Source organism: Canis lupus, chromosome 2 (genome assembly GCF_048164855.1).
Source record: "Canis lupus baileyi chromosome 2, mCanLup2.hap1, whole genome shotgun sequence".
In the NCBI taxonomy this organism is placed as follows: Eukaryota; Metazoa; Chordata; class Mammalia; order Carnivora; family Canidae; genus Canis; species Canis lupus.
Window position 1 is genome coordinate 54686108 of NC_132839.1, and position 22884 is coordinate 54708991.

At 47.6% G+C, this 22884-nt stretch overlaps 1 protein-coding gene and 1 long non-coding RNA gene across 4 annotated transcripts; one reads left to right on the forward strand and one right to left on the reverse strand.

Moving 5' to 3' along the window:
- Positions 1-1288: 1288 nt before the first annotated feature.
- Positions 1289-4070, reverse strand: LOC140618137 (uncharacterized). Of its 2 annotated transcripts, XR_012018348.1 has the most exons (3): positions 2706-2866; positions 2346-2552; positions 1289-1651 (listed from the first exon to the last, which is right to left on the reverse strand). It is a non-coding gene; the product is annotated as an uncharacterized lncRNA (long non-coding RNA). The 2 variants fall into 2 exon arrangements; XR_012018346.1 differs by lacking the exon at positions 1289-1651 and having other exon boundaries at positions 2217-2552; positions 2706-4070.
- VPS33B (VPS33B late endosome and lysosome associated) lies at positions 2546-21944 on the forward strand. Of its 2 annotated transcripts, none has more exons than XM_072800088.1 (23): positions 2546-3312; positions 6377-6457; positions 6840-6901; positions 8746-8795; positions 8993-9060; positions 13039-13232; positions 14104-14198; positions 14471-14575; positions 14956-15052; positions 15244-15321; positions 15426-15499; positions 15770-15856; positions 16037-16127; positions 16540-16614; positions 16874-16938; positions 17058-17112; positions 18731-18777; positions 19360-19492; positions 20109-20182; positions 20697-20798; positions 20976-21051; positions 21158-21274; positions 21569-21944. In XM_072800088.1, exons 6-23 carry the CDS (start codon positions 13079-13081, stop codon positions 21646-21648), a joined length of 1605 nt encoding a protein of 534 aa, XP_072656189.1. In that variant the 5' UTR covers positions 2546-3312; positions 6377-6457; positions 6840-6901; positions 8746-8795; positions 8993-9060; positions 13039-13078; the 3' UTR covers positions 21649-21944. The 2 variants fall into 2 exon arrangements, with proteins under 2 accessions (XP_072656189.1, XP_072656184.1); XM_072800083.1 differs by having other exon boundaries at positions 13039-13084.
- The last annotated feature ends 940 nt before the right edge of the window (positions 21945-22884 follow it).

Here is a 22884-nt window from a genome sequence, read left to right on the forward strand (position 1 = left end):
GCACTTTGGGGCATAGGTGCAGGGTCTGGTGGAGGGAGCAGCATTTGATACAGCAATGCCAAAACTGGAGATAAGTGGCTGTGGGTGGAATGGGGACCTCCTGGCAACCTTGGGGCCAAGCTTAGGACTAGCAAACTACAAACAAAGCCCTTAAGTCCCTATGCCTTGGAGGGTTTATGTGTCACTAATCTGCTCAGGGCAGTTTCCACCTCTCAGCAGCTGAGATTCGATCTAATGGGGAGGTGGTAGAAAAAGCTCAGTAAAGGGAATCCCTGGGTGGCTCAGCGGTTTGGCGCCTGCCTTTGGCACAGGGCGTAATCCTGGAGACCCGGTATTGAGTCCCACATCGGGCTCCCTGCATGGAGCCTGCTTCTCCCTCTGCCTGTGTCTCTGCCTCCCTCTCTCTCTCTCTCTTTGTGTGTCTCTCATGAATAAATAAAATCTTAAAAAAAAAAAAAAAAGCTCAGTATAAAACACTGGATAAGCTCTTGAAGCCTAATGTGGGCACAAAAGTTTCTTGTTTGTCTTTTGCTTAATCTTGTATGATAGGATTTTTCAAACATACAGGAAGTTGGGATAATATTGTAATGCAGTGAACCCCTATGTACTCATTACTCAGCTTTAACATTTAATAAATGGCGAATCTTGGGGATCCCTGGGTGGCTCAGCGGTTTGGCGCCTGCCTTCGGCACAGGGCATAATCCTGGATACCCGGTATCCAGTCCCACATCGGGCTCCCTGCATGGAGCCTGCTTCTCCCTCTGCCTGTGTCTCTGCCTCTCTCTCTCTTATGAATAAATAAAATCTAAAAAAAAAGAAAAAAAAGGAAGCCAATCTTTTCCCATTATTTTGCATACTTGCCCCACAGCTCCTCCTAGCTTATTTTAATCGAATCCTACATACCTCATATTATTTCATCTGTAAATACTTCAGTATGTATCTGAAAGAGATAAGGACTCCGTTTTTTAAAAAGTTTATTAATATTTTTAGAACCTCCACAGAATGTGGGGCTCGAACCGAGCTAGTTAGGAGACCAGAGATCAAGAGTCCCATGCTCTTCTGACTGAGCCAGCCAGGCACCCTGAACTACTTTAAAGTTGTATTTATTTATTTTTTAGAGAGAGCAGAGGGAGAGAGACTCCATGCTGAATACAGAGCCTGACATGGGGCTAGATCGATGACCCCAAGAACACAATCTAAGCCAGAAATCAAGAGACAGATAATCAACAGACTGAGCCACCCCAGTGCCCCCTCAACTCCTTTTTAACACAGACACACAAGCCATTACTGTACCTTAAAAGTTTTAGTAATATCAGCTAATACCCTGACCATATTCTCTTTGTATTTCATAAATTACTTTTATAGTTGATTTCTTGGAATTAGGATCCCAACAAGGTCCAAACCTTTGCAACACTGCATGATGTGGCTATGTCCCAGAAGTATCTTCTATAGTAATTTCCCTTTCCATTTTATTCTATTTTACAGGTTATTTGACCCATTTATTTCCTATATTAAAAAGAAATGTATTGATTGATAGCATGACCTGGTGGAGTGGCAGAGAGAGATGGAGAAAGAATCCTAAGCTGATTCCATGCTGAGCTGGGAGCAGAGCCATAGACGGGGCTGGATCCTACTTCCCTGTGATCATGACCTGAGCAGAAGAAATGGAAGTCAGATGCTAACAGGCTGAGCCACCCAGGCACCCCTATCTCCTATATTTTGGATATATTAGGTTTCAATTCCTACAATGTTTATTGTCATGTTTCTACTACCCTCCATATTTCCTATCAACTGGTATTTACATCTTGAGACTTGATCAGGTTCAATTTTTGGCAGTTAGTGAAGCTTTGTACTTCCTATGCATCTCACAAGGAAATGATGATCTGATATTACAAATTAGCGAGTTCAGGTATTGTCAGCAAATCTAGGAGTTAAAATGGCTTCTTTTTCTTCTTCTTTTTTTTTTTTTAACAAGGTGAATCCAGATTATTACCATCACCCCTGAAAATTCCCTAATTTCTCTTCCCAGTCAATTCTTACCCCAAAGTCAATCACTTTTCTGAAATTGTTTTCACCCTTTAGTTTTTCCTATTCTAGAACCGTATAGAAATGGCATCATATAGATGCCACTCCGTATCTAGATTCTTTCATCTATTCAGTTATCTTTATTATATGAATATGCCACAGTTTATCCATTTTCTCACGAAGGATTATTATTTTAAATTTTTAAAGATTTTATTTATTCATGAGAGACACAAAGAGGCAGAGACATAGGAAGAGGGAGAAGCAGGCTCCATGCAGGGAGCTCCACGCGGAACTCGATCCCAGGACCCTTGGATCATCACCTGATTCGAAGGCAGACCCTCAAACGCTGAGCCACCCAGACGTCCCTCCGACGGACATTAAGTCAAAACTCCTGTATCCAAAGTTACAGATGGCAGGATTTAGCTTCCATTGGACCCTAACGCGCTCCCCTTCTTTCAGGCTCCGTGTCCCATTTCTCCGCGCCTCGCCTCCAGCAGCTGGGAAGCCAGAGAGCTCCCAGGCGGCAGCTAAATTTGGGAGGTAGATTTGATTGACAGTCAAGATCCCCAGTGATCAGTGCCCTCCGGATCCCCAGTGGGTTTCGCCCATTTTACGAAGTTCTGAAAACCTCGCCAAAGTGCCCACCCCTTGTTTGAGCGAGCTAGGAGAATTGAGTGTACCTTTAGAGATTGGTTTAGGGTGTAATCCTCATGATGGGAACGCTGCCTTCTGGCCAGGCAAGAGACCAGAGCGTTGACGCGTTGCCTCGCGTTTTCAAAGGTCCCTTCCAGGCCGCCGTCCCCTTCCCGATAGGCTAAGTGCTGGCGGATCGCACGAGACTTCCGGGAGGTCTAGGAAGTCGTTTCTCTCTCTGGCAGGAGGCGGGGTCTTTGCCGCACGCCGCGAAATCTGTGGGTGTAGACTGGATCCCGGCTGCAGGCGGAGTGGACAGGGAGGGACGGGTGGGTCCCGCGGCTGCTGTTCTGGACGAGAGTCCTCCGAGGCTGCGGCTCTCTGATCGAGAGGTGGCCATTCATTCGAGCGCAGGAGCGAGGGCCCCTTCGGGGGCTCTTAGGCACCGTGCCCAGGCTTGAGGGAGCACCGCCCCGCTCGTACCCCGGGCTGCTGCCGACCTTCTCTGAGCGGAGGGCGTCGCCCTTCTTCCACCCCGCTGCTCCGGTGCCCGCTGCCATGGCCTTTCCCCATCGGCCCGACGCCCCCGAGCTGCCTGACTTCTCCATGCTCAAGAGGCTGGCCCGAGACCAGCTCATCTATCTGCTGGAGCAGGTCAGTCCCCGCCACGCCTGGGGCCTTTTCTGCATCAACAGTTTAGCGCTCACTGGACGCCTAATTCTTCCTGAGTCCCCTTATCTTGTTCCAGGCCGTTGGTATTGTCCTTGGAGCTTCTGTGGCAGGTCTTAGGTGAAGCATTTAGGGAGGAAAAGGAGAGGGCAGTAAGAGCCGCTTGGGACCTAGCAAAGAGTCCCAACAATGAAGTCACTTTGGTATGCAAGGGAGACACCAGTTGTGCCCCGCATCACTGGGGATGGAAAGATGGTTAAGACATCTTTGTCCTTAAGGGTCTACTCCAGTAGGAGCCCAGTGAAACAGAGATTACCACACAGGGGGCGCCGTCTGGTAAATGGGTGATAGGTAGGATGCCAGAAGCGTTCAGAATAAGCAGACATTCCTAGCAGGAATGATCTGGGAATTTTAAGGAGCTGGATTGTGAAAAATAAGCATATTTTCCTTGGAGAAGGAGGAGCATATTCCAGGCAGATGGACTGGTTTGTAGGAGCAAAGTTGAGGAACCGGGGAAGGACAAGTTGTATACAGGGAGGAGAGCTATCAGAAGTTAACCAGTAGGCATTAGGCAGCCCCTGAAGATTTTCTTTCCCCATTTAAGGGGTGAAGCAATACTTGAAGATGATTATCTGTGGGTTGGAGTAACTGAGCAACAGGAATGCTAGTTAGGAGACTATAGATCAGGCAAAATTAGTGACCGTGGGGTTGAAGGGAAAGGATGGATTTTTAAGTCATGGAATGTCAAAGATTTACTGATTGTGAAGGTTGAGCGAGAAGCAAAGCTGAGTTTGAGATTTTTATTGTGTTAATAGGAAAACAACGTTGTTGCTATAGTTGTAATGCATTATGTGTATATTTATTTGTTTAATGTCCAGATTCCCTACTATATCAGAAAGTCCTTGAGAACAAAGAACGTGTCTGTTCTGTTCAACGCTGTGTACGCAGGGAGTACCTAGCTTGGAGTTAAGCACATAGCATGTATTTAATAAATATTCTTTAAATGAACATGGAATCGAAATGAAAAAAAAAATGAATTAAAGGGACAGGTTGACTGGATAGGGTGAAGTGAAGATGCTAGTAGGAAATACTGCTTGTAGCATCCAGCAGATAGAAACGTAGAGCCGCAGCTGGATGCAGATGGGGACTCAAAAGAATCTCGGAGAACTCGGGATCTGGAACCAAGTTTTATATCATTTATATGCCTCGTCATGATAGCACAGTGACTTACACATAAAAGACTCTCAAATGTGTGAGGAATTGAAAAGAGATGCTACTTAACACTGCTAATAGGTGAGAAGCACATGAAAGAGAGTAAATGAGACCAAGGATGGGTACTTGTACAGGGAACTCAGGAGGAGCTGCCCACAAGGGCAACTCACTGTGGCCAGTGCAGGTGTCTGTGCAAGAATTTGCCCTTCATGCTGGCACTTTTTCTGACTTAATTCTTGTTGACAAAAAAAAAAAAAAAAAATTCTTGTTGACAGGCACTGCTGGTCTGGCTTGAAACCTCAGAATCCTCTTTGACTCTCCTTCCCCGCCTCACGTTTAACTGAATCAGTTGCTGAGTCCTAAGAATATTTCCTCACACCTGACTTTATTTTTTATTTTTATTTTTTTTACACCTGACTTTAGAGATTATAACACACATTACAAAGAAGATAGTAAGGGAAAGTATAAAGAGAAAAAAATCACATCCAATGAACAGATACAAGCACTGTTAACTGTTAATTTCTTTCAGTTATTTAAGAAATTCTCTTACACATTCCATGTATCCTTAGCATATTTTTGTTGACCACACCACTAGCTTCAATCAGGTCCTCATTCATTGCTCCACTCTTGGTCTGCTTGGACTATTGCTTTAACCACAGAAGTGGACTCCCTGCCTCTGATTTCTCATGTCTCCAATCCATTACATCCACAGTGCCCAGATTTATCTAACTAAAACTTCCAGCTGAGTGGATGCTTCAAGGTACAAAAACTTTCTGTTTTCCCTTGTTCATAGAGGATCAACTCCAAATTCCCTAACCAGACTCTGGGGTCCTTCATGCTCCAGTTCCAGTCACCTATTTCAATCCTGTTTCCCACCTTCCCCCTACATCAAGATTTCCTGGCCTTGGTGCCACTGACATATGGGGCCAGCTAATACTTTGTTGTGGGACTGTCCCATACACTACAAGACTTTTAGCAGTATCTCTAACCTCTACCCACTAGATGCCAGTAAAACCCCCTGCCCCAAGTCAGATAACCAAAAATGTCTCCAGACAATGCCAGATGTCCCCATGGGGCAGAACCATCCCTGCTTGAGAACCATTTCCCTACACTTAACCTTAGGCATCAGCCAGACCGAATTGCTTGTTCTGTCCTTACTCTGTCTGTGGCCTTTGCTGGATTGCCATCTTAGATCACTGCCAATGCCCTACTCATTTGTCAAGACCTAGTTGAGAGCTAACTTCTAACCACTTCCCTCTCTTTGCCACTCATTGTGACCCCTCATTCCCTGGGCAGATGAGACACAGCAGCAGTAGAAGGGATGCAGGAATCAGATGGCAGGGATTTGGATGGGAGAGTGGATGGGTGGGTTTGGACTGTTCTGGGCTAAGTTTTCTGCTTTGAACATGGGTTATTTTTGTAATTAGAAGAAAAAACACTACTTAAACAGAGGTGACAGTTGAGGGGTTGCCAGATGCAAAGGGGGGCTTTGTTTGGTGTGGCTTTGTCCAACAGTCAATAGAGATTATTGGGAGGCAGAGTGGAGAACAGAGCAATGATGCAGAACAAGGTCATGGGCAAGCAGGAGTGTTGAGGACTTAACCTTCGAGAAGGTAAAGTAACTTTCCACCGGTACAGAAAATGAGAAGACAAACGAGGCGAATATATAAAGAAATGTCCACTGTGGCCACAGATAATAAATAAGGTGTTGGGGTAAATGATATGATGCCTAGGGTACCTCCAACTCAGTTTGTGCTTTTATTAAGTGGATGGCTGGATGAGCTCTTAGCTGAGGGAGCATGTGTGACCTATGAGTGACCCAAGGTACTGTGTTCAGCTTCCAGGAAAAAAGGACTTGTTCATTGAGGCAGATCTCATGAGCCCCTTGGATCGGATCGCCAATGTCTCCATTCTGAAGGTACCCGCCCCCTTTCCCAGTGGACTTGGGCTCCTCTTTCCTCATGAAGCAGGTTTTTTTTTTTTTTTTTTAATGTTAATAAATGAACAGTACAAATTACTAAGGAGTGCCTGCCCTTTTAGGTAAAATGCAGGGTAGCTGAATTGGGTGGACAAAGGGGATTTAATGTTGTTGTTTGGGTTGTTACTGAATTGTTTGGTTTGGGTTTTTTTTTTTTTTTTTACCTGTTGACAGTTTGAGGAAAGTTCAGTGGGATGGTTGTCAGGGAGGCAGTTTGATTCCTAGAAGTAGCATGAAGAGGAGCCCTTACAGAAGTCCTCTCTGTGTCCTGCTGTGGGTTTCCAAGCTTTTATTGCATTGTCTTGTTGGGTTCTCTCTGTAGCAACACGAAGTAGACAAGCTGTACAAGGTGGAGAGCAAGCCAGCCCTCAGCTCCAATGAACAGTGAGTGTCTGGGAAAGTTCATCTGGGCTCCAGGCTGGAGGAGGTCCCAGCACCTATGCCTCCTGTCCTTGGCTGGGATCTGGCACCGTATTTGTGATGTGGTTCACCTTCCCGTACTTGCACAAGTTCATGCCTAGGTTATGCTGTGCCGTCTTAATTGGTCTTCCTTCTGCATGTTCTCCCTTTCCTGTCCTCTTCTCTCTCTAATCCGGTCAGCCATCTCTAGCCAGATTGATTAATCTTTGAAAAATATTTTCTTTTTTTTTTATTTTAAAGATTTATTTTTATTTATTTATGATAGACATAGAGAGAGAGGCAGAGACACAGGCAGAGGGAGAAGCAAGCTCCATGCCAGGAGCCCGACGCGGGACTCGATCCCAGGACTCCAGGATTGCGCCCTGGGCCAAAGGCAGGCGCGAAACCACTGAGCCACCCAGGGATCCCTGAAAAATATTTTCATTATGCTCTTCTCAGGAACCTTTGAGGCTTCCTTTAGTTACTGATTAAAATCCAGATTGTACTTTGTAAAAAAATAAAAAAATAAATAAAATCCAGATTGCTCACCACAGATTCCAAGGCTATCTCCAGTGAGGCTCACATTGTCTTTCCAGCCTGGTCTTTCATGTGTCCCCTCAAGCCTCTGCTTGACACACACTTTCTTTTCTTTTTTTTAAGTTGTATTTATTTAAGTAATCTCTACACCCAATGTGGAGCTTGAGCTCATGACCCCAAGATCAAGAGTCACATGCTCCATTGACTGAGCCAGTGGGGCAACCAACTGTGTGCACATGCCTTTGCCCTCTGGCCATGCCATTCACTCTGCCTGCCCTTGCTGCTCCTGCAAAAAATACCTGGCCTTGGGATACCTGGGTGGCGCAGCGGTTTGGTGCCTGCCTTTGGCCCAGGGCGCGATCCTGGAGACCCGGGATCGAATCCCACGTCGGGCTCCCGGTGCATGGAGCCTGCTTCTCCCTCTGCCTGTGTCTCTGCCTCTCTCTCTCTCTCTCTCTCTGTGTGTGACTATCATAAATAAATAAAAATTAAAAAAAAAAAAAAACCTGGCCTTGGGATGCCTGGGTGGCTCAGTGGTTGAGCATCTGCCTTCAGCTCAGGTCATGATCCTGGGGTCCTGGGATTGAGTCTTGCATCAGGCTTCCTGCGGGGAGCCTACGTTTCTGCCTCTCTCTCTCTGTTTCTTATGAATAAATAAAGTCTTAAAAAAATCGCTGGCCTTCAGAGCCCAGCACCACCTCCTCCATGAAGTTCTGTGTCGCCATCCCAGTCCAGGGTTTCCATGGTGTTTAGTGTTTGTCCTGCTCACTTGGCACGTAGTCACAGACAGCCTGTTTCTGGCCTTCATTTTTATTTTTTTTGTATTTGTCAAACTTAAGTAATGTTCATTCTCCCCTTAGAGGAAAAAGTTCTCCAGGATACATGGAGAGTACCTCCATGAACCTCTATTTGAAAAACACTATTTTATATACTATCTTGGAACTTTTTTTAACACTTGACCATTATTATGCTCCATACATGTGTGTATCTTATTTTGCCCAATAGATTGTAAATTATGTGAGGGCAGGAGCTCCTGGGGCCCACATGGGGCCCGTAAGTACCTGCAGCACCAATGTACCTCTCGTACTGAAGGGAGTTTTCTGTGCATGGTATGTGGTAGGCCAAGAGAGCTGGCATGGCTTTGGCTAGGATGAGAACTATCAGCCTGGCAAGAAGAGCAAATGAAGAGTTGACATTGTTTCTGTTTCTTCAAAGCTGCTATCACCAACTTCATGATTTTTCCTCACTGAGGTTTTTTGTTTTGTTTTGTTTTTTTCCTTTCTCTCCCACAGGCTGTGCTTCTTGGTCCGACCTCGCATCAAGAACATGCGATACATTGCCAGTGAGTATGCCATGGCGTTACGTGTAACTAAGACCTAGGAAAGAGTGGCCAAGATTAAGGGCCTAGGCCATAAGGACCTTTTAATGAGAAAATATGGTTCAAATTGGCCATACCACTTGAAGAGGATGTCTACTTCCTTGCTTCTAGTCTTAACAAAGGGCCCGTGATTTTCTAGGTTGCTTTCCTTCTGTTTGTAGGTCTTGTCAATGCTGACAAAATGGCTGGCCGAACTCGAAAATACAAAGTGATCTTCTGCCCTCAGAAGGTGAGTTTGGGTTCTGGTGGGAGTAGGGGAGGGTAGATCAGGATGAAAGGCTGGGAAGGGGCAAGGGGCCAATAGCTGTGTCTCCCCCAAAACAAATTATGTGTGACTGAACAAAATACCTATTCCCATCTTGTCATTAACGTGGTCTTGATTATTTAGCAGAGGGTCTGTTGTCAAACCACCCCAGTTACAGATTGTGGAATTGTGAGAGGGAGTGTCTATGTAGACTTCTTCTGAAGCAGAACCTGCTGTGTATCCCTTCTAACTCAGATTTCTGTATAGTAATGTGCACGATGTTATGGCATTCCAGTGATTTTGTCCCTTTGTCCCTTTAACAGTAAGTACAATAAATCATTATTCCTCCATGCTCATTCAAGGCATGTGACCAACTGCCCCTGGGATACTAGAGCCATACTAATGTACTTTGAAAAAGCCTTTTCTTACACAAAAAAGGAAGCTTAGAGACCATTTTACTCTACCCCAGCTTTGAGGAGTGGAGGGAAGGAAAGCCCACAGTCAAGCAGGGAGTTCACATCTTCAGGCTAGGTCCCTTCCATCTTTTTTAGCTCAATAATTGTAGTGTTTGGTGATAGTCGCATTGCCGTTCCCTGATTCCATCAAGTTCCCTCACTCCCATGTCAGCAAGGTGCATTATGGGTACATCCTCATCTTACATACAGGGCCTGCTTTAGGCCTATAAAGCTATACCAAGTAGTTTATGCTGCATGGAGAGCAGATAGAAAATAAAGTTGAAAGGACAGAGATTTGTTCTTTTTCTTTTTCTTTTTTCCCTTTTACTTATTTTTAAAAGATTTTGTTTATTCATTAAGACAGAGAGATACAGGGCAGCCTGGGTGGCTCAGTGGTTTAGTGCTGCCTTCAGCCCAGGGTGTCATCCTGGAGACTCGGATCGAGTCCCACGTTGGGCTCCCTGCGTGGAGCCTACTTCTCCCTCTACCTGTGTCTCTGCCTCTCTCTCTTCTCTGTCTCTCTCATGAATAAATAAATAAAATCTTTAAAAAAAAAAGAGAGAGAGAGAGAGAGACAGCATGAGCACGGGGAGAATCAGAGAGAGAAGGAGAAGCAGAGTCCCCGCTGAGCCAGGGGCCCGACTTGGGGCTCAGTCCCAGGACCAGGAGATCATGACCTGAGCCAAAAGCAGGTACTTAACCATCTGAACCACCCACGCACCCTGATTTATTCTTTTCCAATCTTTCCCAAAAAACTCTAGAGAAAGTAGAAGCAGTAGCTCAGTCTCAAACACTAAAGCCAAACTGGATGTGAATCCTTGCTTTATCATTATAACCTGTGTGATCTTGGATAAGTTACTTACCTGCTCTGTGCCTCAGTTTTCTCATCTATAAAATGGAGTTGATAGTACTTACCTTTTTTTTTTTTTTTGACATAACAGGGCTGAGCATGTTACTTTATTTTAATTTCAGTATAGTTAACATACAGTGTTTTATTAGTTGCAAGAGTACAATATTGTGATTCAACAATTCCGTACATTACTCAGTGCTCATCACAATGAGTGCAGTCTTGATCCCCATCACCCATTCCTCTCATCTCCCAACTCACCTCCCCTCTGGTTACCATCAGTTTGTTCTCTCTAGTTAGTCTGATTTTTAGTTTGTCTCTTTTTTTCTTTGTTCTTTTGTTTAAGTTCCACACTTGAATGGCATCATACAGTATTTGTCTTTCTCTGACAGACTTAATTCACTTAGCATTATATTCTCTAGCTCCATCCATGTTGTTACAAATGGCAAGTCCTTACCTCTTTTAAATGACTTTCAGTTTTTGTTACAAAATCTAGTGAAATCACAGGCTTATATTGTTTTCTCATCATGTAAAAGAAATAAGAAAGAGCTAATGATCTTCCTTTGAAGATCATTTGAAGATTTGTAGCACAATCTTACTGCTATTTATCCTACTGAGAAATGTATCAAGTATAATGTCATTACCAGGGCAAGAAATTATTAAGTAAGATAACCAGTTGGAATTATAGGTTACTTTAAATGTTACTAAAGGAGCTGTGACAATAAATTCTAGTTCTTGGAGTCTTAAAAAAAAAAAACAAAACTTTTTTTTTTTAAAGATTTTATTTATTTATTTTGAGAGACACAGAGACAGAGACAGAGACACAGGCAGAGGGAGGAGGCTCCATGAGGGAGCCTGATGCGGGACTCAATCCTGAGGCTCCAGGATCACGCCCTGGGCCGAAGGCAGGAGCTTAAACTGCTGAGCCACCCAGGAACACCCCCCCCCCTTTTTATTTTAAGATTTTATTTATTCATGAGAGACCCACAGAGAGAGACTTTTTTCAAATTATACTTCCAACGACAGATTTGTTCAAAGAGGGAATAGAACATGTTGGTAATAGTTTTAAATAATCCTACAAGCCTCCCTATTGCACAGAAAAACAAAATTTTTTTTTTTTTTAAGATTTTATTTATTTATTCATGAGAGAGAGAGAGGCAGAGACAGAGGCAGGAGAGAAGCAGGCTCCATGCAGGGAGCCCGATATGGGACTCGATCCTAGGACTCCAGGATCACGCCCTGGGCAGAAGGCAGACGCCAAACCGCTGAGCCACCCAGGGATCCCCAAAATTGGTATTTTGATGAATTTTCTCCATCTCATATCCTATTTAGATTCTTTGACTTAATTTTATATCATAACACAATCTCCCTCAATAGCTGTATTCTCTCTCTCTCTTCCTGAGACTCCTTTTGTTAATTATGAAGATTAGCAGGTTTGATCTGGGCTCTGGGATTCCAAGTATTTCACCTTCCCACTTATCTCAAAGGAAGAAGTGACCCGGGCCTCTTCCCCTCCTTGATTAGGCATTCACCTGTGTTTCTGGCCCCATGCCCATATTCCTTCTCTACTGTCCTGCTTTGTTGGGTAGATTCTTTTTTTTTTTTTTCTCCCAAGATTTTATTTGTTTATTCATTAGAAACACAGAGAGGCAGAAATATAGGCAGAGGGAAAAGCAGGCTCTGGACAGAGAGCCCGATGTGGGACTCGATCCTAGGACCCTGGGATCACAACCTGAGCCAAAGGCAGAGGCACAACCACTGAGCTACCGAGGTGCCCCTGTCAGGTAGATTCTTTGTCTTCTGTCTTCAACTACATCTGTCCCTTCTAAAGAATTCTTCCTACTTCATGTCTTCTCCCAATTAGGGACTCTCCCTTCTGTTGAGTGAAGAGTTCTTGTTGTCACTCTCCTGCATCCTCACTAGATCCCAAACCCTTGAGGGCTCTGTTGTCAAATCCAGTGATGCCTGATTCCCTCCCGTCCTGCCTAATGTCTCTGGCATTTGACACTGTTGCCTGTTCCTCCTGAAATGGACCTTTGCTGCCTTGGGAGGCACCGTGTCCCCCGTTCCTGCCTCTGTGTCATCTTTCTGTCTTCCCTGCCAGGTTGTGCCCTATGCACCCTTTTAGTTTGCTGTTCCCTGGAATCCTGTCCACAGTGCTCATGTCCCTTTGTGTTCTTCTCTCTTGGGCAAATCACCCACTTTAAATATTCTGTGCCATTCACCCCTAGCCTGGATCTCCAGATCTCTTAATGATTCCAGGGGTCCCCTGGACCCATCCTCCCCTGACCTCCTTCCACACCAGTGCCCCTTCCCTGCTGCCTGCCCCACCTCCCCTGTTTCTGGGGTACATTGGGTCCTCCCTCCTACATCTGAGTGCAGGACTCACCCTTCGGGGACAGCTGAAATACCTTCTCCTTTGTGGTGCTTTCCAGTCTTGCAGGGAGGAAAGAGCTATGGACTTAATACCTAAATAAAGTGGGTAAAGGGAAACAAAGCGCTGGGCTGAATTGTTCCAGTGGTCATCCCTATGAGTCCACGTTCTCTTGTCTCCGTCACTGGGTCCAGTAGGTGTTGTCCTTGGTGCCCACAGAGGAACACCAGAAAGATGAAAAGAACAGAAAAGAAGGTGGTCACCAGCTGCTCCCTCTTGTCTTTCAGTTTCACGCATGTGAGATGGTGCTGGAGGAAGAGGGGGTCTATGGAGGTGAGAAGAGGCAGCCGCAAGTGGAGACGGGGAGAACATAACGCTATACCCCCCCCCCCCACTCTACATGTTGGCCCTGGGAGGAGGGGAGCTCCCCCCCAGGGGGAGGGGGACAAGGCCCTGAAGGGAAGGCTGAAGGAGACGCCAGGTACCACCATTCCTCCGTCCCAAGACTCCCCTGAGAAGACTGCCTTCTCTCCCTCTGTGCTGCATGCATCGCTGACCCGAGCACGGAGCTCCTGCTGCAGATCCTGCCCTAGTGCCAGAATCTTCAGGGCCTTCTGCAGTCAGCCCCTTCCTGTCTCCTCAGCCTCACCGTGTGCAGCTCCCTTCTCTCTCCTGACTCTCTATCCTTCAGCCATGGGCACTTCCCACTTGGTTTTTCTGTGGCTTAGAATATTCTCCGCCCTCAGCTTTTTTTTTTTTTTTTTTTTCCATACCAAAATCTTACTCAAATTCTAAGCGTAAATATTGGCTCTTTAGGGAAGTCTTTCCTGGACTCCTAAACTTTTCCTCTACCCTGCATAGCTGAGGTGGAGGTTCGATCCCTGAACTATCTGTGCTCCCAGATTGCTGTTCTACTTGTTTGGAGCACACCTAGAATGAGGTGTATCTGGTGTGTTCCTCGCTTACTAGATTGGGATTCTCTGGCGGAAGCTGGGAGCATGTTCGTTCCATTCACATACCCCTGGTGCTCGGCCTAGTGCCTGCACACATGTGGCTTCCTGCCAGTATTTGTTGAGTAGTGAATGAGTGTCCCCTCAGCACATTTGGTGGGTACTCAGATGAAGACACATTGCGTAGCAGGCTGTCATGTGCATGTCTCTTTCTGTTAACAGACCATGGACTCCTTTAAGGCTCAGGCTGGGTCTTACTTGTCTCTGAGTGTCCTGTGCTCAGTGTGGTGGTGGGCATGTGGCGGCGCTCAGATGTTTCTATGTCACTGTGGCAGACCCTCTTTCTCCCGCCATGGAGCCCCATGCCTTCCATGGGGAGGCTGACTTGCCCTGTTCCCACAGATGTGAGCTGCGACGAATGGGCCTTTTCTTTGCTGCCTCTTGATGTGGATCTGTTGAGCATGGAGCTGCCAGAATTTTTCAGGGACTACTTCCTGGTAAGTGCAGGGTCTTTGGGTCTTGGCATCGACAGGCAGGGACAGGTGGGGTCCAGTGAGCTAGCAACATTGATGTAACCTTCATGCCATTCCTATAATTTATCATGAGGGGAGAGCATTTTGTGGGTTGAGTGCTACTGGTTGCTGTCCACCAGTAGGGGCCAATCAGAAAGCTTTCAGACAGTCCCCACACCCTGCCTTCCTGCTCCAGGGTTTCTAGGGCTAGCCCCTTTCCAGATGGGTCTGTTGGGTTGAGCCATATCTCCGTGCAGGAAGGAGATCAGCGCTGGATCAACACTGTGGCACAGGCCTTGCACCTTCTCAGCACCCTCTACGGACCGTTTCCTAACTGCTACGGAATTGGCAGATGCACCAAGGTGGGCACTAGCAGGGCCCTTGTCCTAATAGCCCCTATTTTACCTGTTCTATGCCCACCATGGACTGCCCACAGGCATCTGCAATAAGATGCAGATTCTTTGGCTTGCTTTTATTGTTCCAGAATAGTTCCTCAGAGAGGAGGACTTATGTGACTAGCACTCCTGAGTCTTATCTTTGGGGTTGGAAATCGTCCTTCATCGGCAGGGGAGAGGTTGGGAGGGGTGGGCCCAGATGGATGTGTAGTGGGTAGTAGTGTTAATAGTGAGCTCCCCTCAGCTAGTGCTGGCTGGGGTCAAGGAGAGATGTTACGTGGAAAAGAGTTGGTGGGGCTGCAGCAAGGACCTGGTCACCAGACTGAGATTGTCTTGGTCCCTGGCAGATGTCATATGAATTGTGGAGGAGACTAGAAGAGGAGGAGGATGGTGAAACCAAGGGCCGAAGGCCAGAAATTGGACATATCTTCCTCTTGGACAGAGGTAAATGCTGCTCAGCACTCCTGTTGTCTTTGGACCCTCGAGGACATGGGTGGCTCAGTTAGGACCATTGGTTTGGGGCTATGAATGCCAGCGTTGACCAGGAGCACGGCACTTGGGCCCCGTGGCGGCACCTGAGCCGGGCAGCCGCGTAGGTCAGGGAGGATCCTCACGGCTGGGGATCTCGGTTTCAGATGTGGACTTTGTGACAGCACTTTGCTCCCAGGTGGTTTACGAGGGCCTGGTGGATGACACCTTCCGCATCAAGTGCGGTAAGTGGCATCCTGGCAAGGTGGAGGGGGTCCTCGGCTCCCGAGGTCTCTTACCTGGGCCGGGACCTCTGGAGATCCTCATAGCTGCTCCCTCTGCTCTCAAGGGAGTGTCGACTTTGGCCCAGAAGTCACATCCTCTGACAGGAGCTTAAAGGTTCTACTCAATGCTGAGGACAAGGTGAGGGGGGGCTGGCTACTGGCCGTGGATTGCTGTGGGCCCCACTCTGGGTGGGGAGGCTGAGTCTGTGGGAGACGGATTCCCCGCTAGGAACGAGCATACCCCAGAGCTCAGTCGCTGGTACTTGTCATGCATCCATGCTGCCAGCTCCGCTTTCTCTGTGCTTTTGCTAGAACAGAACACACCTCTTGTGCTCTGGTCACACTACCGAGGGAGGAGGGACTAGTTAGGGTTCTCTGGTAAGTTGTTGCTGGCTTGTTCCCCTTGCAGGTGTTTAATGAGATTCGTAATGAGCACTTCTCCAACGTCTTTGGCTTTTTGAGTCAGAAGGCCCGGAACTTGCAGGCTCAGTATGACGTGAGGTCCAAGCCCGGGGTCCTCTGTTTCGTTTCCCCAATGGCTTCCCAAGGCGGCTGACAACCCTAATGCGATGACAGCCCCCTGTCTTTTCTCTTGGAATCGGGGAGACTGAGGGAGGGTGGTGGTGTCTCGTGTCTGAGGGCTGGGAGAGCTTGACCTTGTGAGGATTTCCCCCAGCGCCGGAGAGGCATGGACATCAAGCAGATGAAGAACTTTGTGTCCCAGGAGCTCAAGGGACTGAAACAGGAGCACCGCCTGCTGAGCGTCCGTAGGTTTCAGCCGGAGGGGAGGGCGAGGGGCTGCTACAGAAGAGATCTGCCCTGGGAGAGAGCTCTGTTCACCCAGCAGATAATGATCTTGTTTCACCTGAAATGGGACGAAGTGCTTCTGCATTTTGCCTTAAGAACTTTATATTTTTGGGACTCCTGGGTGGCTCAGTGGGTTAAGCGTCTGCCTTCAGCTCAGGTCATGATCCCGGGGTCCTGGGATTGAGCCCCACATCGGGCGCCCTGCTCAGTGGGGAGCCTGCTTCTCCCTTTCCCTCTGCTGCTCCCCCTGCTTGTGCTCTTTTCCTCTCTCAAATGAGTGAATAATATCTGAAAAAAAAGTTTTTCTGGATAATAAAGGCATATTCTTCTAGAACTGGGAATGTGTCTGCTTGCTTTTTGTCCTGTCTGCAGATATTGGGGCCTGTGAATCGATCATGAAGAAGAAGACTAAGCAGGACTTCCAGGAGCTCATCAAGACTGAGCATGGTAGCTGCGGTGGCCGTGCCCAGCTCCATTCCGTGCTTCTGCTTCCCTTGCTCCCAGCACCTTCCCATCCAGCAAAGATGCCATCTGGCTCCTTCTAGCTGGTGCTGGCTGGGTGGAATGCTGGTTCCTGTTAGGAGTCCTGGGGGCCCCTTAACCCACCCCAAGCATGGAGAAAGATGGGGAGACAGACACCTGTTAGCATACATGGCAACAGCTGAGCTGCATGCCCTATAATGTGCTCTCCTCTGCTTACTCCCAGCGCTGCTGGAGGGCTTTAACATCCGAGAGAGCACCAGCTACATTGAAGAACACATAGACCGGCAGGTGAGCAGATGGCCGGGGTTGCTGGGAACGGTGTGCCATGGGGTTGGCCTCCAGAAGGAAGAGGAGAGAAGAACATGTGTCATGAAACTTGAATTCTCTTTGACTCTCTTTCTGGGCAGGTGTCGCCTATAGAAAGCCTTCGCCTCATGTGCCTTTTGTCCATCACTGAGAATGGTGAGCCCCTGGAACCAGAGATGCCAGACTGAAAAATCATACCTCAGGGATAGAGCAAATCCTTTTGAATGACAGACATAATATCCTAGCAGACAGAACGTTTCCCAGTAATTTCATGGATTCTTTCCCCTGTAAAATAAAGCAGTTTTTGTTCCAAGTGAGACATCCTGAGGCTCTGGGGTGATTCACTGTCTCGACCCTAAGCAGGACCACACCCAGGGCCCCCAGAACAAGCCCAGTCACATCTTAGGACTGCAGGGGCACAGCGTAGAATGGTGTGTCTCTCTGTTTCATCCAGCCTCCTGCCTACAGCAAGGTTTCATAATAAAGACAGTCCAGGAAAGGGGTATAGCCAAACAATTTCATAAACGTTTCCAAAAGCTCAGATTCTGCGACCATCCGTGGCACAACTTTTAACCCCTTTACGCAATTTTTTCACCTGTTTGGGGTGTTTTGTTTTGTTTAATAAAGATTTTATTCATGAGAGACACTGAGAGAGGCAGAGACGTAGGTAGAGGGAGAAGCAGGCTCCCCTTTGCCTGATGTGGCACTTGATCCCAGGACTCCAGGATCACAACCTGAGCTGAAGGCAGATGCTAAACCATGGAGCCACCCATGTGCACCCCCTCCTTTTTTTAAATTGGAAGTACAGTTGACACACAATGGAAGCTTAGTTTCAGGTGTACAGCACAGGGTTAGGCAGGTATGTACGCTATGCTGGGCTCCCCACAAGTGCAGCTGTGACAGTACTATCGACTGTACTCCATGTGCTGTGCTGTTCGTCCCTGTGACTTGCTTGTCCTGTGACTCCGGGCCTGTCCTTCCCACCCCCTCTCCACCCCTTTTTGGCAACTGGTGTTGCCTGCTGAAGTCTTGCAGGTGGGGATGTGTCTTTGAGGCCGCTCTTTGCCCCCAGAGGAGCAGTTTGCTTATTCTACATCTCCTCGATTGTACTTGCAAGCCCATTCTTTGTACCTCACTGGAGGAAATCACCCCAGACTGCCCTTTCGGATCTTATCTGAACACTTGTCCTATTCCTCAGTAGTCTGTGAAGCAGTTTGTGGTGGTGCTGGCCCAAAGCCAGGAGGGAACTCGCCCAGGTCCCTCCTCCCTCCTGCCATGTCCCCCTGCCACCTCCACTGTGAGCAGTGCACCTTTCTGTGTCCCTCCCTCAGCACCCTCACAGGTCAGGGCTCGTCCTCAGAACTCTCAGATCCAGGCTTCGTCTCTCAGTGAGCAAGCTTAAGTTTAGGAGTCAGTTTATTTTATTATTTTTATTTTTAAAGATTTTATTTATTCATGAGAGACATAGAGAGAGAGGCAGACACATAGGCAGAGGCAGAAGCAGGCTCCCTGCGGGGAGCTCGATTCAGGACTTGATCCCAGAACCCTGGGATCATGCCCTGAGCCAAAGGCAAGATGCTTAACCACTGAGCCAACCAGGCACCCCTAGGAGTCAGCTTAAAATCAACTGGCTAGAGCCAAGGTTAACATTTACTGAGTCCTTCCTCCTGATACAGGTGTTTTGGGGCACAAGAGGGTGAGGGGGTTTGGCTATAGATTTCAGGATACCTCAGCTGGTGTTCGCATGAACCTGTCCTCTCTCTCTGATCCTCAGGTTTGATTCCCAAGGATTACCGATCTCTGAAAACACAATATCTGCAGGTAAGGCTGGGAGAGTGTGCTCTGGAGGGAGCTTGGTGGAGGGAGGACCTGGACATTTCTGAAAGAGGCAGAAGAAGAAATGGCCCATTTCTTGTCTACATCTCCATGTTGTTGCCACTCTGGCCTCCCTCTTAGAGCATCTTGGGACAGTCAACCTCTCAGCATACAGAGACCCTCCCATTGCCTTTGACTCCCCCACTCCCTGCTCTCTTGGTGGGTGGCCAGTGCTGGGAGAACTGGAGCCACTGAGCTTTTGGACCAGGTGGTGAGTTCTCACCCCTGGGGCTCACTTGCACTTGAACCATCTTGTGAGGATTTGATACGGCTTTCCTTCCAGATCTTTCTCCAGTCTTACCTCATCTGTGAAGCCCTCCCCAGCACCCTTACGTCAGTAGCTTTCTCTTTTCTCTCATAGTTTTGTGCTTTTTTTTTTTTTTTTTTTTTGTCCTTTGTTTGGTGTTTGGGTATTTCTTTAGGGCACAGAATGCATAGCCCTTCTGTCCCTCACTTCCATATTACCTAACAGTATTAGACCTTGGTGCAGCGGATGCTCAGTAAATGGCTGAATTGCATTTTCTTCAGAGCTATGGCCCTGAGCACCTACTAACCTTCTCCAATCTGCGGCGAGCGGGGCTCCTAACAGAGCAGGCCCCAGGGGACACCCTCACAGCTGTGGAGAGTAAAGTGAGCAAGCTGGTGACGGACAAGGCTGCAGGTGAGCAGGGAGCATGGAGAACCCCTTCCATGGCCATAGTCCTCCCTTCTCACAGCAGCCAGAGCACTCTGGGAGGGAGCAAATGAGCTGGCAAAGGACGATGTGATTCTTCACTCTTCCTGGCATTACTACTGCTTCTGCTAGTAGGAGCATGTTCCCTTTATTGAACACTCAACCATGTGCTGAGAACTGTAGATAACAGATTCTCACTTAATGCTAACAAATATAAGTGTATAACCTCCATTTTGTAGATAAGGAAACAGGCTGAGTGAGGTGAACTGACTTGTTCATAGTCTCTCAGTAGTAAATCAGGTTTGAACCCATGTCAGTTTGACTCCATGGCCCCACACACTTCATCGGTGAGCCCAGATCACCCTGTAGACTGTATTGAGTAAATAGCAGGTACCCTGCAGGAGGAGGAAGACTGTGGTGGGAAGAAGGGTGGTGAGTGTCTTGATTGGTTCCAGAGAATTTTGGGTGAGCGGCTCCTCAAAGAGGAGAAGGGTCTTGAGATGTGAGTAGTCCTGCTATTTGCCATTTCTGAATGGTATCGTCTGTGTCTGTGTCACGGAATCCATAGACCTTAGATGAAATCCAGCACAAGTTTCCTTCCCAGGAAAGATTACTGATGCCTTCAGTTCTCTGGCCAAGAGGAGCAATTTTCGTGCCATCAGCAAGAAGCTGAATTTGGTATGTAGAAACAGGATGAATGGGGAAGTCATGGGTCCAGTCCTTGGTGGAGTACTTTGAATCCCTTGGTGGAGTATATCTCTTTGTTGTTGTTTTTTTATAAAGGTCCTTTCATTTGGTAGCATTTAATCATGAGCTTAATCTAATGAGATAAGACATAGAGATTCATCCACTTAATAAACATGTAACAATCACCCACCAATGCCAGAGGATAGGCCAAGTGCCACATCAGTGAGAGACATGTCCCATGTCACCAGGGGAGCTTCAGAGGGCCATCTTCTTTCCAGTCTTTGATAGGGAGCACGGAGAGCTCATTCAGGAGAATCAGTGGGTACTGAGCAAAAGCTTTAATCTTTGGTTATGGATTCTTCCTTTTTTTTTTTTTTAAGGGCTTTTGCTGGTTTTCCCTTTAGCTGAAATAAGAACTGTTTTTTGGGATGTACTTTTCTTTAACCACATAAAGGGCTGGAGAGAGTAGTTGTCATGTGCCTCACATCATCCCCTTTGCCCTCAGATCCCACGTGTGGATGGCGAGTACGATCTGAAAGTGCCACGGGACATGGCATACGTCTTCAGTGGTGCCTACGTGCCCCTGAGCTGCCGAATCATCGAGCAGGTGAGAGCGACCCACTCCCATTCCTTGTTCACTCTCTGCTTTTTCTTGGTCCCTGGCCTGTCCCAACTTTTAACTACCCCAGTAGCTAACAAGAAATGTGACAGTTGGGCTGCTGTGACCTTCCCTTCCTAAGCCTACTCCTGTCTTAGACTTGCAACTGGTGCTCGTGCCTCCCAGGTGCTGGAGCGGCGAAGCTGGCAAGGTCTGGATGAAGTGGTGCGGCTGCTCAACTGCAGTGAGTTGGCATTCACAGGTGTGTGGCACTGGCCAGTGTGGGCAGGTGGGACGAGCAGAGGGCCGGGGCCACTGCCCAGCACCAGCACACCAGCGAAGATCTGAGTCTGGTCTGATCTCTGCAGACACGACCAAGGAAGACAAGGCTTCCAGCGAGTGCTTGCGCCTCATCCTGGTGGTGTTCTTGGGTGGTTGCACGTTTTCAGAGATCTCAGCCCTCCGGTTCTTGGGCAGAGAGAAAGGTAAGAGAGGGCAGAATGTGGGAGCCGGGGAACAGCAGGCAGCGCTCAGGAAGGTGGCTCAGTGGGCCTCTGGCTGCCACTGGCTGTAGTCAAGCTGTGGGCTAAAGAGCAGGGAGTCAAACTGTGGGCTGAAGAGCAGTTCCACTGGGTGCAGCAAGTCATCAGGCCCGTGAACATGGCACTGGTGCATCCATGTCTGCAACCTGCTGCCCTGGTCTGGAGCACTTGACGTGGCTTAGGCGTGGGGACCTCTGATCTGCTTAGTCACTGATGCTTGTGCTTTTGGCTCCGTAGGGTACAGATTCATTTTCCTGACAACAGCAATCACAAATAGTGCTCGCCTGATGGAGGCCATGAGTGAGGTGAAAGCCTGAAGTTCTTCCTGCCAGGGTTGACTCTTCCCTGGACACGTTTCCCAACAGGACACAGGAATTTGGTCCAGGCTGCTAACCAGGTGTCCACCAGCTACCCTACTAAGAGCTTAGGAGCTCAGAATTGACTTGGGACTTAGGGAAGTTATGAGGAGAAAGATCACTTCCTGCTGCCAGGATATTTCTTTTTTTGTTTATGAAGTATAGCTTGTGCTGAAAAAATACAAGGGGGAAGAGGTATCTTTTGCTAAATCTTGTTTGAGTATCATTGTAAATAAAGCCTCTACTCTCAAGTGTCATGTAGTTCTCGATGTGCACTTCCATCTTAGTGAAGCACCGGCAGAGGTGGGGAGGGGTAGGGTTTCATGTGTTCTGTGGCCTGGACTCCGCAGCAGCTCTGGGTCTGGTCTGGTTCTCTCCTGAAACTTGCCCTGTACCAGTGTTTCCTCAACCATGGAACGAAGGGGACGGACTAGGTAGATGAAAAGCAATCACCCTCTAACTCTAAAATACTGTAGCTCATCATACTTTATTTTTTTAAGTAAACCTTTGCCCAATGTGGGGCTCGAACTCATGACCCTGAGGTTAAGGCTTGTAGCGTCTCCCAAAAGAGCCAGCCCAGCGCCTCTTTTGATTTATTATACTTTAGAAAAGAGAAGTTTGGGAATCCCTGGGTGGCTCAGTGGTTTGGTGTCTGCCTTCCACCCAGGGCATGATCCTGGAGTCCCGGGATCGAGTCCCATGTTGGGCTCCTTGCATGGAGCCTGCTCTCCCTCTGCCTGTGTCTCTGCCTCTCTCTGTCTTTCATGAATGAATAAGATCTTAGAAAGAAAAGAAGTTTGTTACTGTTTTAACTTAAGGAAGCACTTCAGTATTAAGCATTTGCCTCTTACTGCAGAGTGAAAGATTGTATCCCATTAGAATGGGTTCAGGCATCGGCAAATGGTACTACTAAAAAGGTCACCAGTGCCCCCTCTTGCTGATTTTAGTGGCCTTTCTCTCCCTTAACCTTTTAAAAATTGTCAACTGAAACCATATCTATCATTCTCTTTGTGGTCCTTCCTCTAACTTGACCTTACTGATAACTGCTTTTCTTCTCTTCTGTTCAGCTTCCATAGACACTCTTTTGTCTTCCTGTGGTCTCCTGGGTTGTGCTTCTGTCTCCTTGGATTACTTCTCTCTGCCTATACCCTCCCTGTCCTCTGTTGTCACCTGCTTCCAGATCTCAAGCTTTTGTCT